Raw genomic sequence first — 20,301 nt, forward strand, 5'->3', positions numbered from 1 at the left:
CAGCGCTCTTGAAGAACACTCATAGAACATCTCCTGTCTCCTGAATAAGTACACTTAAGGGCCATGCAAGATGGCCATCTACCCTCCCAGCACCCTGGGGTGCCACAGGCTTACCCCAAATCCCTGTAGAGCGCTGCAAATGATGCATAATTACATTGATAGAGGTTAAACCAAGGGATTGCGGAGTTAAACTACACCACCTTTAAATAACTTAACCGTAGAAGAGGGTGTGACCACACAAATCAAAATGTCAAGTACCATAAAACAAGGTTAAAAAGAAAATCTGGACACACCAGGAAATGGGGGCTAGGACAGAGACATTTAGAACAGCAATTATCACGGTACCAGATGTATATCTGTCAACTGGCACACGCTTCTCACAAGGAATCAGATTGGAACAGAGGCGCTGACTAATATTACACAGAAAAGTTCAGAAACACCAGAGACAGAACATGGGAGTGATTTCGGCCAGTGAGAAAGAACAGTGCTGGAGACAACAGCAACTCTACATTTTATGTACGAAAGTAACAGCTTTTCTGTTCGTATCCGGAATCCTTTTTCAGGTTTCTGTGACACTTGTACGGACTGAGCTACCAATGAAGGAAATGCCTGAGAGATGGACAAAAGAAGAAAACAGACTTTAATTTAAAAAAAGCAGTATGTAAAAAAATAACACCAAAAAACAAGTGTACAATAAAGAAACAGTATAAAGTTTAAGATGCTGGCCTGCAACAGACAGACTTCTTTAGATGTCTTGGCTATGTCGCTTCCGAGAGTGGAGCGAGTCTGCTTTCATCCACATGAAGTTGGCTGCTGGGCACCATGCTCCTGAGAAGTCCTGGTAATAACATCCCAATACACCACAGCAGATGTATACATACGCTGAAAGTGCAAACATGACAAGCGGGTACACACTGTGGAGCAACAATGAAGCGAATGTCCCAATGAGAGCGTGTAGGGTGACAACCAACTGTACTGGAGGCTGCGCACCACACACATTTCAAGTGAAGACCTCGGCCTGCAAGAAGCTGCCGTTGGAAAAGGTTTGATGGTCTTCCCGAGGTCGCCCCAGTGTGCAGCAGGTTGAGGGGACGGATCTCCAGACAGGGTAAGATGAAGGGTCTGTTCAAGTAGCTATTCGAGTGGAACCAGCGACCAAAAACAACAACTGCAGGATCAGGGCTCTAGCACAAAGCAAAGCAATGAAGGAAAGGCAGCGCTAGAGTCTTCACAGTTTGCAGCGGACACCTGAATATCAAACACCTTGATGGCCAAACCTTGAGGAATATGGAATACAAGCGATATTGAGGACTTGTTGTGGGGAAAAAAGGGAATAAATAGCTGTGCTTTTTTTCACTTCCTCTGAAATACACCATATGTTCCGATTTCCCCCCCAGAGTGCATCTTGATGCAGGACCCAGAAACAATTCGAGATGTTCAAAAATATAATCCATCCAGAGCAGAGGACTGCTTCATCACAGCTCATCGTGAGAGAGGTGGATCGCATGGTCACAAAGATCTGTAGAAACAGAAAAGGGATTAGTGAGGAGCACTAACAGCCACAGATGCATTATGCACTCAAACATGGTTGCCTTCAAAGTGTGTCAATTTATTTATGGATCATAGAAAATAAAAGCACAACAGCATTCATTTCAACAAGAGGCTTTCAAAAGAGAAACTACAAAGAAAGGTCTGGCTGGACCGTTCATCTTTAAGTAGCCAGGCTAGTCTGAAACATCACAACCGGCATTAGAAAGAAACAAATGCTAGCCAGATGTGCCTTTAACTATTGCCTCAATACCAGAACCAAAAAGAATACTAGCCCGAGGTAAAGTCCTGCTCTGCGAAATGCTTGTAAATATAAACATACACTTTCCACACTCTGTACATACTTGATGCAAACTCTAACACCTTACTTCACCACAGGAGGAAAACTGTATGTGTGCAAAAAAAGATCTGGCTAAGGGATGGGGAGGGGGGGTGGTAGGCTAAAAGCCCTGTCCACAGTACTCTTTGCTCAACGCATCGGGTACTGGACATGACTAGCACCCATCCATGTCCAGTACCGATGGGTAAGGATACATTACGTACCATGTGCCTAGCGCGCACATCTCAGAACATGGTTTGAGATCATGCCAGTGCTGGGCATGGCTTTAACTCATACGCACAGGGGTTTAACGGGGACCATGCCCTATATGCACCTGGCAGGGGGAAGCAACTTGTGCCTATTACACCAGACCCCTACATATATTCTTCTATGTTTTGTCTCTTTTGCAGAGCAACTAAACGCTCATTAGTGGAAGTCTTCAAACATTTTTCTCAGGACTGATGTCTCGTGTTTCAAGGCATCGCAAGTATGAAATTTGCAGAACAGGCTACACTACTGTGCATTTTACCACCAAAAATCTGACATTTTCAGGGGGATGCGATTTGTCGAACCTCAGGGGCATTTTCCAACATCCTGAGAGGTGTGCACTGTTCCTTCTTAGAGGCCTGGTGCGCTCCCTTTTACGCTGTTGTCTACAAGGAACCAGGGCATTACCTCTCAAAGCAGGTCCCACACACTTTCTAATGACCCAACCATGGTTTTTCTGGTTAAAACAATCAGTGATGTAGCCTTCAGTGAAAGTGAGGTGGAGATCTACCCAGCAGTTTCGAGATCGTCCAGCATACACATTTCATATGGACGTTGGTGCAGGAAAGACAATTTGCGACCCCAGTTGAGCTTACTCCCCTTAACCAATCAGTGTGAGGTTTCCCCAAGATCACATTTACATACATCCACTCTACATGTTTGGGAAAGCTTTGTGGAGGATGCCAAACTGCCCAATGTTATAAGCACTTCAAAGTTTTTCCTTTGGAAATATCAGCAGCCTTCACGAGGAGGCCCCGCTGGCTCTGTGGTGAATGCATATCCATTTAGATGTAGGGAAAGTGTGTCTAAAGCACACAAGGGATTAAGGAGGTTGTGTCCAATCTCAACCACACCTGTACGTTTGCTGCACAACCGGTCCTTCACATTGTCAGACTTGTGTGAGAAGAATTCTATCAGCTCATCCTCATACTCTTCCGCAATACGCTCACACTGTGGGAAATAAAAGCAGAGAAGGAGTTAATGTGTTAAGGAAGCATACGTTTAATCACACAACTGAATCGGCTTTAGCAGCCAGGGTATTTTATGCTATGTGTAATTCATAGTGCATCCCAACTTTCACTTGCTGGCCAGCATTTTAAGAGACACGGTCAGTGACTATTCGGAATTAGACGCCACGCCTGTATCTTTCCTTGAGTTGTGTGCCTTGATAAGACCAAGGGAAATATATGCCCAATGATAAAACACACACATGCTAATCCTTTGCTGAAAACACTGTATCTATACACATGAGAGCATTTTTTGCCACAGAATACAATGACATGGACTTTAGGCTATTTTTAGCTTAATTTATACAACACATTGCAGTTTAAATGTAACTGGATTGCGTTTTGTTATAAAGTTATGTTGACCTGTGTTTAAAAAAAATAATTAGAAAAGGGATGGAAAATTATAATATTATACAATTTCCTTTTGTATGAACTATTTTATCTGTGTGTCATGGACTCGAAAGGACAATACGACACATGAATTTAAAATGTGGTTGTATCCTTTCTCAATGATTATAATCTATAGGACACCAACCTATTCAGCTGCACCACAAATTTAGCTTTACCACCACCAGTGAGTAATGGTGTGAGGGCAAGTGTAACTTGCATGACTGAGAAAAGCAAAGGGCAAAATATTTATCTGTAATCATAATCCTTTGAAGTAGAGAACAATGGAATACATATACAATACAAAAAATGAATTATGGCACATAAAATTAATTTTGAAGAAATTATACTTCAGAGTATCTTATGTTCGGCGCATTGTTCTCATGGGTTCTTAACCAAATATCCTACGCATCAACTTCGTGCCACAAGTAACAGAGGGACATGGCCCTGTATGACATTAAAACAGAAACCCCTAGAAATAAGGCAGACAAAAGAGCCTATGACGGTTTAAAAAGGTCACATACCTACAGGTGTAAGCTGCACCCCCTTATAAGTGGAACACCACAGGGAGAGACACTGCCAACTATCCTGCTTAGAGGAGGGTACGTCCCCAAGACCTGCCCTCACATTGTGCGACAAACGGCCTATCCATAGGAGGTGGCGGTGATGAGGGTGCTACGGCATCCCCTCTTTTCTAGAGCTCTAGATATCAATTGGTTACAGCCCTTCAGTAACATTGTTGAGTACATGATTAAAATCCGATGAAATGGTTGTCGTACTCCAGGAGACCTATACCCAAACAATAGGGTTGTGACCTTTACAGAAGCACAGAATTGATTTGGTGTCCCACCGGAACAAATCCTGCAATATATCCGATTGACTAAAATAGCCAAGCCAGAGAAATCTAGGGGGAGTTTCCTAAAGCTCATGCTGTTACAGCGATGGATGCGTTGTTGGAGATCAGCGCAAGTCGCAGATTGATTATCCGCATGAACAAGGTCTTCAAAGAGGATAGAGTAAACCCCACCCCCTGTAAAAGTGTGACAGTTGTGAGATGAAGACTTAGGGGACTCTTAACAATGCAGAATGGAAAGACGGGTCCACAATGCCCACTTCAGCCGGCACATTTTCTCTATGGCACCTAAAGGACACCTATCAAGTTCTATAAAATGTACCCACATAAACCCAAGATATGGCCTTGATGCGGGAATGCAAAGCCACCTTTGCTCACATGTGGATTTGCGCTCGGGTCAATCACTATTGACATTATGTAGTGCAGACATTAAATATGGTGACAAATACCCACATATTTGCCACCATTAAACAATGCATACTACGAATTATACCAAAACATAAGGAAACTAGAATGCAGCAAATGTTTGATATGTTGGGCCTGGTGCTAGCAAAGAGATGCACAGCCATACACTGGGTCAGGCCGAAGGGACCAACAATAGCATCCTGGGAACGGAATTCGATAGAGTGGTCTTGGTCAGCGAAGGACGCAGAATCTCAGGACAGATGATAGGGGAATGGAAGAGATACTCTTGTGGTCTACAACAATAGAGCAAATGGGAGAGGACAAAGAAGAGCAGACTACTGTAGCAGTACCACATGATAGGAACTATAGATACAGGAGACATGGTACCTGTAAAGCTCACGCTGTGTGCGCATCTAGCGGTAAAATAATAGGGCTAGCGCACAACTCAAGTCCTTAAGGGATGGATGCATGCAAGATTTTCAGGATAACCACTGACAATATGAAGAATTTTTCATTTAAATTCATTGTGTACACTTATCAACCAGCCCCTTTGGCCTTTCAAAGGGCATCCATAGAGTGGCATCTATCAAAGCATGGAGAACAGTTTAATGGTCCTTTTAAGTTTTGTCTGGAAAGCAGTTAACTGCACAGCTGAAGCAGAGGGTGCATATGCTGAACGCCATCGTTTGAAGCCCAGAGGCCAATCATAGGTGTTCTCTGTCCAGAGCCACTCACCGCAAACTTCAGGCTGGAAGTCACGTCCTTGTCAAGCTTGGTGCCGGACAGATCCATCTTGGTGCCGTCCCGGGAAAGGACGCGCACATACGTCTTGCGTTGGGTGGACGAGTCCACCTTCTCCCCATAGTCTGCCATCTTCTCACAGACCCGCTCTAGGAGCTCGGTTAGGTGAGCTTCAGATCGTGCATACGGTACCTGCAGTTCGAGCAAGAAGGTGACCATGAAATGCAGGCAACATTCACACGCCAGCGCACATTGAATATGTTTGAAAGGCACTGCCTGCAAAGGAAAACTGAAAGCAGGCTGTCAACCAGAACGTTTAGTACTAAAAATACATTCAAAATATGGACTTCTTTGTTGGTTGCAGAGTGATAATTTAGTCAGACTGGTAAGACAAAGCATTGCTCACTTTAACACACCTTAAAATTGCCTCCCGTGTCCATTCATTTTTTTTAAATGGCTTTCCACTGCTCTCAGTTTAGCCAAAGTTAATATATTACATTTTGAGGACAAATGTTATTCCAACGATTCATTCTTGACTTGACGATATGTTTGAAGTGGCTAGATTTTAATAAATTATTTATAAATGAAATAACTTGCATCATTTTTTTTATCACATTTTGGGCCCTTTTTTAGGTTAATTGACGATCCGATCTTTTCGTATCTACTTATTACTGATAGGTCTATATCCACTTAAAGTTTAATGTTTACATAATCTCGTTTTGTTGCATACATTTATATATTGCTGAGACGACTGATCATTTATGTTTGTACAAGCGGTACTTTGAAATCTTTTCTTCTGTTCTTTCTCTCATTGTCCTGCTTATACTTTTATGCATCATCAGAGCTTTATGTTGCTGCTATGGTATTTGACTGCTGATCACCATCGGTTTTATTTTTAATTTTTTAATAAAGAATTGATACACAAAAAAGTGTTACGAAAACATTCTAAAACACTGAAATGAAGCTGTCTGTAACCATTAATGTATATATTAAGTGGTCTTATGTTGAAAAAATGCTTTACTTTCGTCTTTCAGTACCAAGAACACCAATTCAGCTAATATCTTAATTTCCAGCCCATTCAAATGATTACAAAAACACTCACTATATCATTTTTATTGCCAACGGCATCACAAACTACTCTTAATCATATGAACTTCAACCAGAAACAAGTATATATTGTATTTGTTTTTTTAAAGAACCATTTTCGGATGATATTTTGTAATTGGAAAAACTCCTAAAAAAAAAAAAAAGGCATATTGCTGCAACGCAGAAAAGATCATTAGAAATTAACCTCTCCATAAAATCCTAAGAATATTTTCTGCTCCTCTTTCAACCACGCCTGCTATTCAAGTTATGAGAAGGCAGACTTTCTCCATCTGGGCCAGGATAAGGACCAGCATCTCGACAGATAAAAGAATGCGCCAACCCACCTGCAATTCACGAAGAAGCTGAAGATGCACCCCTTTATGTAAGAATAATACTGAACATAATAGGAACTGACGGGCCATCTATTTTAGCTGTAACACTGACAAACTTGCAACACTGGACTCCCGCCCTGTTGCTTTACAGGAAGGTGTATACTGAGCAAATACCAATATATACACACATAGCCTCCTCAAAAGAAGACTCAGGAGTAACAGATGAACACCTATTAGTGAGGCAGTCAGTTTTCAGACAACCTCCCATCTCTGAGCTCACAGGGAGAGTTACATTTCTGTTCATGCAACAGCCCAAAGGAAACATAGTGAAGCAGAGATAAAAGGAAGTGATACTTGGTCACTGTGTCGTTACTGGGAAGTGAAAAAGCCAGTTTATATATATATAAAAATATTTTTCAAAACCCACATGTGCTTCACTTCTAAAAGAACGTCTCCAAATTTGGTAACATATTAGAGGGGTGTACTTGTGGCTCAGCATGTGCAATTCAGTTTTATAGGCTTCAAGATTCACTTGGTGTAATTAACCCTATAGCCTATCCAGAGGATCTCAAGATGCCCCCATGGTAGGTGCACACAACAAAAAATATTAAGCTCTGGGGTGCGTCTGGTTTAGGTAGAGAGCATTCGGCATGACATGCATGGATCAACCTGCAACATTCTTAAGTATTTGCTCTCTGGCTCTTCGCCTTGCTTTTGAGAGATTAACTGTGATTCGTCCAGAGCAAGATCCAAAAACAGAAGCTCCACCCGACTTCAGTCAAATCATGGCCTTCACCTCACCTTGGTTTTCAAAGCCCCGCCTTTGCCAACCGGAAGAGAGCAACTGCGCACAGAAAGGGTAGGCTGGAGACAGCAAAAGCATCGGCCAGGTGGGGGCAGATTCAGTGTGGCACCTCCCAGTAAGTCTACATGCGAGTAGGTGCTACATACATGCAAGTGGGAGCTACATACATGCAAGTGGGAGCTATGTAGCCTAAGCCCTCAGCAAGCAGAAAGAAGCCCCGACTGCCGAGGACTAAAATGAAAGATACAGAACAAGTGTAAGACATTGTGAAGAGAACCTGGACTTGGGGACAGTTCATGCTCTACCAGGAATTTAGGCTGTGAACCTACAGGGGTGTTAAGAGATCCTTACCACCACTGGAGCAATTTGTCTTAACTTGCACCGATTCTTATCTGTATTATACTTTACCAATGGGAACAACCAAACATATACCAGTCGGTCCCCATACTGTAGTTACTTACTTGACAACTGTGAACCATATTATTGCCCTCGGCTCTTTGCATACAGTATTAAGCTGGGCTGAAAGTAAACTACTTTTTCTTTTAAGTAGAAGCACTGGAAGGACAATATTTTATGGACTGTTACTACAAGTCTCACTGAGTTCTGAGTTGCTACCACACAACATTTCCTTGAGTGAGCTTTGGACATCGATAACCAAATGGTCAAATGCCAAAGGCATTCACTTGGTGCGCAATTTTGGGTTGAAGAGTAAGTTAAAGCCCCAAGACATCATTGGTAAAGGTGCTCATTGTTACAATTTGAGTCAGTAACTCCGGTTTGCCCTGGGAGCCCTAAAATATCTCCTGTAATCACCACCCAAGCCGAAATAAAAAAAACTATCAGTCCAAACGAAGGCTTATAGATACTGGATAGTAAAATACAATTCTACCCACCAGAATTAATCAAATCAACTCTGGACACCTGGTTGCACTAAGAGCTCTGAAGATCATAGCTCACTCCTGAAAAAAACACACCCAGAAGCCCTATTGCGAAAAAGTACACAATGAAAAAACATGTATTAAGGGGAAAAAAAGATCTCGGTATACTCTTGGATTATAGGGATATCATTCTCACTGACATGCACTAATGCATAAACAACACAATTTTGCTTACTGAAATGTCTTTTTTTTCTCTTTCAACTGGGTTTTAACGATTCTCCTGTTTTACATAAAAATAAGACACCAACGAAGGAATATCCATTGGATAAACACAATAGGGCAGCCCAATTTCCCCCAAGGAACTGAGTACAATGATGATCTCATACAAACTATATCCCTTGAGGAATTATTTACATCCAAATTAGTTCCACACTTTATCACGGTCACAAATGTGATCCATTTGATTAATTATAAAATTGAAAATTACAGTCACGGACGTATTCCAAAATACAAATATTTTTACTTCATTTATATTCAGTTCATTAGATTTATGTTCAACTCATTATTCAAATCATCCACATTTTATTTGCAGGCAAAGAAAGCTGTTTGGTTGGTTAGAAAAACCTCTTAACCTTATTTGGAGAAAGTCTCTCCCATTTGTTCCCTCACTGAGTATAGTACTTTATCTTACACCTTTTCCATTGAGTAGGTTAAGCAGTTTTTATTTTTTACTTTTTAGTTTAATAAGGATATCTTCCAGCAATCAGCAGCCAGACCTGCAGCAGTTGGAAAGCTCTTCTGAAGAAAACCATCCGGTCCCAAAAAAGGAGAGCATCGCGTGGAAATTTTTCACAATACCATCAGGGGAGAAAAAGGTGGTAGTGAGGAAGGTGCAACTAAACTCTGTCAAGGGGGACTGAGAACAAGTACTCGCCTGGCACGAGTTTAAAGCCCACCAAACGGACATTATCTTTACAGAATGGCTCCAGAGTCCCCGCATTTAATTAAAAAAAAAAAAATTTTAAACGAAGAATGTGCCTTGAAAGCAGCCAATTTACCCTCTCTCTAATCCACAGCCTCCAGGACCCAGTGGAGATTTAACAAACCCACCCAATGCTTATAACATTAAATCAATTGTAAAGCCAATGGAGCTCGCAAAGAGATCCCTGGCAACTAGAACTATAATAAATGTTCCTACAGTAGAATGTCATAACAGATATAATCCACTTATGCCATTGGAACCAGCTATGAGCGCTGCTCCAACGACTGGATTCAACGACAATGGGAGTACTGAAGGTTTTCTACCCCCTGTGATAACTTTGACTAGTGTTAATGATATTAGCAGAGAGGAGGTTAAGAACTTACTACTTTTGCTAAGGGAAGAAGTTAAGCAGCTAGGAGCCCTGGTGCAGAATCTCTCTACAAAGGCGGTTTCCTTACAATCTCAAGTCCTTTCATTGAAGGCAGGGGAAGGTGTGGGTGGTAGCCATGATAACCCTGCCTTAGTAGAGAAAATCAAGTACGACTAGCACAAGAGAGTGCCGCCTTTGGTGGGAGGGACTTCTGTGGCGAGGTGGGACTGGATAGGGTCTATAGAGTTACCGGTGCACCCCGTTGTACCTATAGCTGCGAGCTGCCCTAAATTCATTAATCCACGCTCGCTACAGTACTCCGATATATCAATCAATCAATCAAAGATAGCTTTATTCGATTTCATAGTAAAAACCATAAAAGCTCAATACATAAAAACAATCACGCATTAATAAAAATAGACAAATGGGTCCAGTTAAATACATCATAATAATAGAGCAGACTTATTAAACACAGAGTTGGAAAAGACTAAGCCATAGAAGATCTGCATCTGATTGAATATTTTAAAAATTTAGATACAGCATAAATAGTCATTTAATCTTCCAGCATAAGCAGTTTAACATAGGCTGGTCTACACTGCCTTAGACCCCAAATTTTTAATAATGGGATTAAGTGTCTCTTCCTCCCCCATGCATAAAATTTACAAAACAGAAGACTATGTATTGTTGATTGCACAGAAAGGTCATCGCATGGACATTTAATTAAATGTGTCGACCAATTATTTACATCAGGGAATGTTATCAACCTATAATAACAATCGGTTCTCAGACGAGCCAATAACATTCTATCGTAACAAGTTTGATCAGGCGATAAATAAAGCTGTAGACCGGGGCCCTGTAGGAGTAATTGATGTTGTAATACAGATTTTTTACTCCTTTCCTTAGACCACCGTTCATTCTCCAGGAAGACAAGGCAACATTCCTTAAGTTCCTTTCTCGTAATCAAGGATAATGAAGTAGGATTGTTAAAATATCCTGGAAGTCCTATATTGGTCAAAAAGACCTTTATGTATGCAAGCCACTGAATATGTTTTGCGCTCTCAAGTTTTATGCAATCAGATAAAACAGCTCTATTTAAAGTGGTAGCTGTTGAGGTCCATATCTTATGCCATAATAATAAAGGACTGATTTTAATCATTCATTCATTCATTCAGAAATCTTTATTTCGATCACAGATCATAAAAGATACATAGCAAAATAAGGACAATTAAAAAAGTATTAAACATGATGTGATCCAATGAATTAAGACATTAAAATGCATTAAGGGAAAAAAAGAAGTATGGTATACTGTGCTAAAATCTAACAATGAGTCAATTTATACAAGTCTTTTCAGGACGCTGCTACGGGTAAACCACATAGAAGTTAAGAATTTCGCAACTGCAAAAACGACAATGGGAGAAAGGTCTGACTTTAAAACCCTATAGGCTGGTTGGAAGGATCTGAAGCCCAAATTCCTAAGTAGCGGGACTAACCAGCGTTTCCTGCTCCTCTTGTAGCCCTTACAGAAAAAAACGGCGTGAACTTCGTCTTCTTTCGGATGAGCACAAACAGGGCAGGTTGCTGTGGTGGAGCATGGAGACCAAGACGCTGTGAAAAAAGCTAGAGGAAGGCATCCATATCTCCATTGAAAGAATAATTTCCTCGTTAGCAGAGGGGAGATCGCATCTAGAGTGCTTTCAAGGCAGTAGGAGTCTTTTGCTTTCAGGAATAAGTGGGTCAAGGATCCTTCACGGCTCTCGTTGATGGCTCTTGTGAGCATCAAATTGTAGTATGCTCTTGCGAGTGCCTTCTTTGAAATCTTTACACAGGATTTGGAAGGATCGGTCCATAGTTCCGGATAGCCCAGATCCTCAAACCTACCCTTGACATAGGTCAGCCACGGAATCCTCAAGGCGTTCCGCAGCTGTAAGAATTCCTGAAGTTCCTCTCTGTAAATTAAGAGATCGGAGCTACACCACAAACGCCTCCAAAAGGTTAGGGGTTTAAGACCTAGCTCCTCTGATATTGGTCTTACTCCCAGGTCTAATCTAAGGGGGAGTAATGGAGTGCTTTGAGGAAGGGCAGTTACCTGTCTCAGGAATTTGTTTTCGGTGGACTGTAACTTTGGGACATGAGTGTGACCCCAGATTTCACCCCCATATGTAACACCCGCCCTTGCTTGGGTTTTATATATATGAATAATTGGGGTCAGTGGACGGTAGAAAGATTTGTTCGCCAAGCGCAAAGTGCCACCCGCCAACTGTGCCAGTTTGATGGTCGCTTTGGCCTGATGAGACGTCCACGATAGATGTTCGTTTAACGTGATCCCCAAATATTCAATATTGTGCACACGTTCCAATTGTGTTGTGCCGAGCCTGGGTGGGGCACGATTCTGGGGCTTGGGGTTCAGAATCATGAACTTAGTTTTTTGAGGGTTGATTTCCAGTCCCCGATCGTTACAAAAATCTAGAAAACCATCCAAGATGCGCTGGATCCCCATAGGGGATTTAGACAGCAGCAGGGTGTCATCTGCAAACATAATTGCAGGCACCCTGCTGCCGGTTAATTTTGGAGCATCCGAGTTGTGAATCCTGTTTAGGTGGGCAACTACCCCGTTCACAAAGATGCAGAACAGGGTCGGTGCAAGCACACAACCCTGTCTCACCCCTCTGCGAACGGGGAACCTTTCGGTTAGTTTGCCACACCTTACGCGAGCGTAGTTATTGTGGTGAAGTCTCATCAGGATTGTCAGGATGTCAGTAGGTACGTCCAACTCTTCCATAACTCTCCATAGCCTCGCTCTGGGAACCAAATCAAAGGCGGCACGTAAGTCTACAAAGATGGTGTATAGACTGCCGCCCTCGATTATGGCTGTTCTCCAGTAGAGGAGATTTAACCTGAAGATTTGGTCTATGGTTGACACGCCCTCCCTGAATCCTGCCTGGTAAGGGGACAAGATTTCCATTTCTTCGATCCAGGCCTGCAATCGATTCAAAATCAGTCTACCGAACAATTTTTGGGATATATCGATTAAACTGATAGGACGATAGTTGGAGGGGAGCAAGGGGGATCCCTTTTTGAAGATTGGGACCACCTCTGCTCCCCTCCAAGTATCAGGCACCTCCAGTCCCCCGGCAATGGCATTAAAAATTAGTGTGAGATAGGGTGCCCATATCCCGGGTTCCTGCTTAAACAGGTCACCGGGCACCCCATCGAGACCAGGGGCTTTTCCAGCAGCTAACCCTTTAATGGCTTCCCTCACCTCTTTTTCAGTGAAAGCAACCCCGATCGGGCAGAATGAAATTGTGGGACCATCTCTGTTCTGTTCACCCCCACCCTCTGCGTACAGGGCTTCAAAATGGGTCTGCCATACCGTGGGGGCTATATTGGGCTCTATTGCGGAAGATAAATCCTCCGTGCCATTCGCCACTACACGCCAGAATTTACGGGAATCTCTGGTTGTTAATGCATTAGGGAGATTTTCCCAGTAATCGTGGTCCCATTCTGCCCTTGCATTCTCCAGGAGGATTTCATAGGATCTTCTCCTGGCGCGAATTTCATCTTTGTTGTGATGTTCCTTTATGGCAAGTAGCAAGTTGGCCTTGGCTTCCCTGCAAGCAGCATTGTACCAAGATGTCTTTGGTTTAAGGCCATTCCTTTGCCTTGAAGATGAAAAAAGATCCTGCTCTAGGGTAGTGAGGATGCCTGCATGTATTTGTGCAAGCTCTCCTCGCATAACGTCGTCTAAAACCCTAGATCCTAGCTGGAAGGCATCCTCCAGTAATGGAATTATCCTTTCATATAGGCAGGATATTCGTTCTGGGTTGCTGGCCAGTTTCTCCCACTTGACCTTCCTACGGTTATTTTCAAGTAGGAGGCCCGTTTTATCTTTAACCAACCCATTAATTCTTGGGTCTCTCCCAGGTAGACAGTAGGTCAATTCCAGGGAGTTGTGGTCACTGTCTAGCCTTGGGGTAACTTTAAAGTCCACTATTGCTGACCACATGAACAGTTTAACCATTATGTAATCCAATCTGGATTCGCTGCCGGGTTTATTAAAAGTATGGATACTTGGCGTGTCTGATTTAGTGCGACCGTTGCATGCCCTTAGACCAAGATTGAGGGTGAGGGCAGTTATCTGTAGGGCTAGTGGAGTCCAAGCCCGTGGGGAAGGTGCCACCGTCTCAGGTATGAGCCAATATGAGTCTTCTTCCAGAGAAGGACCATCACGTAGCCCCGGCAGTGGTTCATATTGAGCATTAAAATCGCCTCCTAGGGGAGGAGCCAAGATGGCGACCGGGACGGCAGCGTAGATTCCCGGCTCCGTGAACCTCCGCATCCCGCACGGATATCCTGCATGAGATCCTTATTCTGCGCTACGCGATCGTGTTTGTAAACGAAAGTGGCAACCGATCGTGTGATCCTGAGGTTTCTGACTGCAGTACCGCCGGAGAAATCAGCGATTGAACTTTGCGGCCCGTGCGGTCCCGAAGCCGGGACCTCGAGTGGACGCCTTGGCCGGGCGGCAGTTTAACAACAACGGCCTGTGGTGACTGGGTGGAGTCGGTCCGCCGGAGTGTTGCTCCCCTCGGCCTGCATTTTGCTGTGGTCGCTCCCCCCCTGCTGAGCGCTGCGGACCGAGGACATGCCCGGGTGTGCGATTCTCGGATTCTGTGGTGTTTGCCCCTGCCTTTGACTGTGAGCTGGCCGGACGCCGTCCCTGGTTCGCCCTGATCCTTGCGGGCTGCTCCCGGCTTTTTGCGGGAGCTGGTCCGTGGCGGAGACGACTATTGCCCGTGACCGCGCAACGGTTGCATCTGTTCCTCCCCCAGGATCCTTGTCTTCAGCGACGTGGACCTTGAGGCGTTGGTCCCGGGGTCCTGGCCCCAATACGAGTCGGGCCTTCCCAGCGGCCATTTTGTCACTATGCAGCCTACCATCCTGTCCGCTGGGACGCAGCGGGACTGGGGGTGTGTGACGGTCGGGAGTGTGGCAGAGCGATCGGAGAGAGCTGCCCTGGGGTACGGCGACCTCCTGGAGGCCCTTGGTGCCCTTCATTACTCCTTGGCTCATGGCGCCGGGGTCCTGGGGAGGAAGCTAGATGGTGTGGTATCAGCGTTGGGACAGTGGCGGCATGCTGGTCCACCAGTACACAGTGGCTTTCCACACTGCACACAGGAGGAAGATGTTGCGGCCCCCCCCGCGATTAGTGTACAGCCGGACACTCCGGACAGTATGCTACCGTGTGGTCGGCTCACTGTGGGCTTGATCTGCTCCGGAGGTATTGGACCTGAGCGGAAGATGGAGGCCTTGTCCCGTGCGCGGTCTCTGGCGGCCCAGGGACGATTCTGGCAGCGTGTGTCTCATTCGACTGCTTCAGCCTGTCTGGACCTTGTGTGCAGTGTAAATCCTGGGGCAGCACTGGAAAAGACGCCCCCCCATGAAGCGGTCCGTGCTGATGCTCAGAGACTTCCACCCCACCTGTGTGCGTCGCTTCCCGACTGTTTTTGGACACTCCTGTACCTTGGGACATCGGACATGGTGTTGGGTCGAGGGGCAGGCATGGGCAGAATTGCAAAGAGCGGTCAAGGCTGAGGCTGATCCTTCGGGAGTGGTCACCTAGTAGACAGGCGGACTCATGGTTGCGTGCTCTCATGGTTATTCGCATAGTTGGTGCATAATGCTCCCCACTTCCTCCCTCCTTTTTTGATATGATCAACTTGGTGCTGCTAATTGTTTGCCGTGGGGAGACTTCACCGTGCGGGAGGGAGAAGCCGGGGGTATGTTTTGAAGGCCCTCCTCCAGTTTTATTACATTTCTTCCGCCCCCCCGTCTGGGGGGGGCTCTTTCTTACTCCTTTTTTCCCTGTCTCTTCTATATTTCGGGTCTAGTTCCAGGGCGACAGGCACACTGCTGGGGGTGGGGCCATACTCATTCGCAGAGGTGCAGGGTGGGGGGATGGGGGAGGGGACTCTTTAGTCTTTATCTCTTTTTCCATGGCCTCCTTTTTCTTCTCTGTTTCTTTTTGCTTGTTTTTCTGGGATCAGCGCGGTACACCTCTCTTATCGTGAATCGCTTGCTCTTAATGTGTGCCACAGTTTCCGGGGGGTTCGCTGGGCTTTAGGTACGGGGACCTGTAGGCGCAACTATCTTTGATATTTCTCCCTATCCGTACTTTCCCGTGTCTGCGCCATTGATTCAATGTATTGCTGCTTGCTGCTTGCGTCTCTTATCCTAGCCCTTATCGCTGTTGGGAAACTGTTTGGCACCTGATCCTACTGTTTTGTTTTATCATAAAATGAAAAACCTTTTCTCTCCTGGTGTCCTACCTGAGCGGCTCATTGGCCGGACTATACTGTATTGTAGACTTTGCTCTCCGAGGTGCCGCCTGTGTTTACACGTGCTTTTATTGTTCTGATTGCTTAGCGGCCGGCCCCGGGGGGTTGTAGGCCCATACGTGTAAATGATTGAAACGTCAATAAAGGTTTTTCAAAAAAAAAAAAAAAAAAAAAAAATAATAAAATCGCCTCCTATCAGGCAAGCCAGTTCACTTGGGATACCTTCTAGGAGCTTGGCTAGCTCATCCACTGTGCCAGATTCTTTATGCATTGGAACCGGCCTTGAATAGATATTAATTACTATCAACTTCGATGAGTCTGGCCACTCGAGTGAGACAGCCAGTAAATCATCAGAAGCGGTCTCTAGATAAGTAGCTTGGCATCCTAAATCCGTGGCTACCCATGTAGTTAGTCCCCCAGATGGCCTGCCCCTACCCCCCCATTTAGCTGCTTTGAAGAAGGAGGCAAAACCCGGAAATGCTATTTCTTCACGCGCCCAAGTTTCTTGTAATAGAATTATATCCTTCGAACTGATATATGTACCCCCTTCTGTGCAATCTATCTTGCTAGCAAGGCCAGCCACATTCCATGAAATCACTATTATTTCTAGTGGTTGGGTGGAGGCCGTGCCCATATGAGCCAAAGTGGTGGTGGTGCACTCGTGGGGCCGCCGAAGGTTTGTGGGGACGAAGGACGTGCCCTTGGGGTTATTATCATGGAGGGGAGGGGAGGGCACGGCACTTGGGACATGTGCAGGATCAGCTGTGCCAAATGCTGAAGGATGAATATCAGCAACCAGGTCAAATTTGAGCCCATTTATGTGAGATATTTGAATTGCGCTCCCCTCATCAACCGCATGTCAGTCTACCATCTCAAGGCTACTAAAGCGGTTATGGGTAGATAGATGGGCGGGGTAGTGTATTCTGTGTGGCCCTGGAATTCCCCTCCTCTGTCCACCGCCTCCCCCCCTCCTTCTTGCAACAGTTTCCCAGCCGGCCTCACCCCCATAAGTAGGGAACTGCTCTGTTGGTCTTTCCCTATATGACGGATAGTTGTTGTTCTTCCTCCGTCTATTTTCCCAACCCTCCAACAGCTCCTGGTGATGCCTCCACCTGTGATCCTCCAGGTTGTAGAAATTTGAGGGGTAAAAGAATGAGAGGGGTAATGGTTGGATGGTGCTCGCAAAATTCCCATCAGCAGCACGGGTGCAAATAAATGCGGCTGCATTCGGATCTCTGAAGGTGACCAGAATGCAGTCGCCACCGATGGATTTCTTAGTGTAGCCCACCCACGTTGCCCTCCTAGCCATGGTTATATCGCTAGTAGTACCTCTCGGTAGCGGTCTGTTTACGGAGAGCCAATTGATTACTTTATTTATTAGTGAGATGGTGGATTCAGATGTAGTAGAATTTAATTCAGGGACCCCCACCAGAACCAGAGTGTAAGGTGCTACTTCTGGGGGGAGGTTTATGAATTTAGGTTTAGAAGTAATGTCAGGTTTCTCTCCAGTAGTAGGAGGGTCACTCTTAGCTTTGGCCGGAGGCTGGGTATTATTGTCTATCGGCGGGAGGGTTGATTTTGGGATAGCAGTAGCCGATTGTTGAATGGGAGTGGGGGCCATATTTACAACCACTGGTGCCGAAGCGTTAATTGGTACAGGTTGTGGGGGTTTGGGATTAATTTGCGGGGATTTATTAGTGGTTGGTGTGGGAGGGAAGTTGCCTTTGGTAAGTTTTGAACCTGATCCCTCGTTAAATATTTTGGTCCCACTGTTGACAGTTTTCCTTGAGTCTACGAGTTGCACGGTAGCCTTTTCAATACTAACTAGTCTGGCTTCCATCTTAATCAGTCTTGCCTCAAGAGGGCTCAACAGAGACCTAACTAAGGTACCTATATCTTCTAAAGTAATGTCATCTGAAATAGTGTCTGATGGTGCGTTGCTAATAGGTTGTGGTAGTGAAGTTAACTTACTCGTTCTAAGGGGAGATGGCGGTCCTAATGTATTCCCAGTGTGCTCGGAGGAAGCACCTATCTCCCTTTTGCCTCTGGCTTGCTTAGATTTCGAAGTTTTAGTCCTATGATCTACTTTATTTTGGAGGCCCTGCTTCTTTTTAGGAACAGCCCCTTCCCTGGTACCCCTGTTGCTGTCTAGGTTAGTTCCTGCAACTTTAGCTGTCTCAGTGTTCTCTATAGATGTAAGCTGGGGGATTTGCGTGGTGGGTAGGGCCATAAGGCTCATGTCCTCAAGGTAACTCGGGGCCTCAGTAGTAAACTCGGGATTGGTGAAATTAATGGCTGGGATAGGACATGTTGCCGGGTCTATACTATGGTTATTTGGAAGACCAGATCTATTTTCTGGGGTTCTAACATGGGCCATGGGGCCCAATGAGGACCTTCTTACCCAGTCTATTTCTTGTGAGATTCTGCGCTCGAGAACCTCTATTTCCTCAAACAAAAGGGAGCCAGCTTTGGCAAAGTAAGTGTCAATAGGTCCTTTAACGGCCCCAGATGCAATTTGTGAGGAAGTTTTGCTCCTGGTTTCCCGTGTGCACATTTTACTGACAGTTCAAATACCTTTGGATCCAGGCGAAGAGGGGGGGCCCGGACCGGACTCTCACGTACTCAAACGGCCCGCTCTTTGCCCGGTCTTCGCCCCGGACGCTCCTGCGCAGCGTCACTCTCCAGTATTTATATCCCAAGGACCAATGAGGTGTGTTGTGACAAGGTGTGGGCGGGGCGTTCAGGGAGAGCGGGGCCAGGTGACTCAGCCTCCGGGTCCGGGACTCCTGGGAAGATGAGTCCCGGTTCACGCTCGCAGCCCTGTAGCCTCACAAGCCCCCACGAAGCAGCCAGACAGGCAGGAGACCAGCAGCGGCAAGTGGAGGTGAGGGGGTTCCGCAGCGGGACCCGCGAAGCGGGTTCCGCAAGTCGTGAGTGTGAACAGCCCTCACACCGATGCAGCGCCAGCCAGAAGCATCAAGCAGCGTCCCACGAAGAGAAGGTCCAGGTGCAGTTTAAATTAGCAAGGTGTGGGCGGGGCGTTCAGGGAGAGCGGGGCCAGGTGACTCAGCCTCCGGGTCCGGGACTCCTGGGAAGATGAGTCCCGGTTCACGCTCGCAGCCCTGTAGCCTCACAAGCCCCCACGAAGCAGCCAGACAGGCAGGAGACCAGCAGCGGCAAGTGGAGGTGAGGGGGTTCCGCAGCGGGACCCGCGAAGCGGGTTCCGCAAGTCGTGAGTGTGAACAGCCCTCACACCGATGCAGCGCCAGCCAGAAGCATCAAGCAGCGTCCCACGAAGAGAAGGTCCAGGTGCAGTTTAAATTAGCAAGGTGTGGGCGGGGCGTTCAGGGAGAGCGGGGCCAGGTGACTCAGCCTCCGGGTCCGGGACTCCTGGGAAGATGAGTCCCGGTTCACGCTCGCAGCCCTGTAGCCTCACAAGCCCCCACGAAGCAGCCAGACAGGCAGGAGACCAGCAGCGGCAAGTGGAGGTGAGGGGGTTCTGCAGCGGGACCCGCGAAGCGGGTTCCGCAAGTCGCGAGTGTGAACAGCCCTCACACCGATGCAGCGCCAGCCAGAAGCATCAAGCAGCGTCCCACGAAGAGAAGGTCCAGGTGCAGTTTAAATTAGCAAGGTGTGGGCGGGGCGTTCAGGGAGAGCGGGGCCAGGTGACTCAGCCTCCGGGTCCGGGACTCCTGGGAAGATGAGTCCCGGTTCACGCTCGCAGCCCTGTAGCCTCACAAGCCCCCACGAAGCAGCCAGACAGGCAGGAGACCAGCAGCGGCAAGTGGAGGTGAGGGGGTTCCGCAGCGGGACCCGCGAAGCGGGTTCCGCAAGTCGTGAGTGTGAACAGCCCTCACACCGATGCAGCGCCAGCCAGAAGCATCAAGCAGCGTCCCACGAAGAGAAGGTCCAGGTGCAGTTTAAATTAGCAAGGTGTGGGCGGGGCGTTCAGGGAGAGCGGGGCCAGGTGACTCAGCCTCCGGGTC

General features: G+C 46.2%; 1 protein-coding gene across 1 annotated transcript in view; it reads right to left on the reverse strand.

The window, feature by feature from the left end:
* Positions 1–623: 623 nt before the first annotated feature.
* The window catches only part of CNPY2 (canopy FGF signaling regulator 2), a 59,350-nt gene continuing 39,672 nt past the window's right edge, over positions 624–20,301 (reverse strand). The window contains exons 4-6 of the mRNA XM_085600331.1: positions 5,522–5,719; positions 2,989–3,085; positions 624–1,519 (exon numbers count right to left, since the gene is read on the reverse strand). Of these exons, the coding sequence (XP_085456457.1) occupies positions 1,476–1,519; positions 2,989–3,085; positions 5,522–5,719 (339 nt within the window). The 3' untranslated portion in view covers positions 624–1,475. The remainder of the gene's footprint in view (positions 1,520–2,988; positions 3,086–5,521; positions 5,720–20,301) is intronic.

The sequence above is a fragment of the Triturus cristatus genome, chromosome 4_2 (genome assembly GCF_964204655.1).
Source record: "Triturus cristatus chromosome 4_2, aTriCri1.1, whole genome shotgun sequence".
Taxonomy (NCBI): Eukaryota; Metazoa; Chordata; class Amphibia; order Caudata; family Salamandridae; genus Triturus; species Triturus cristatus.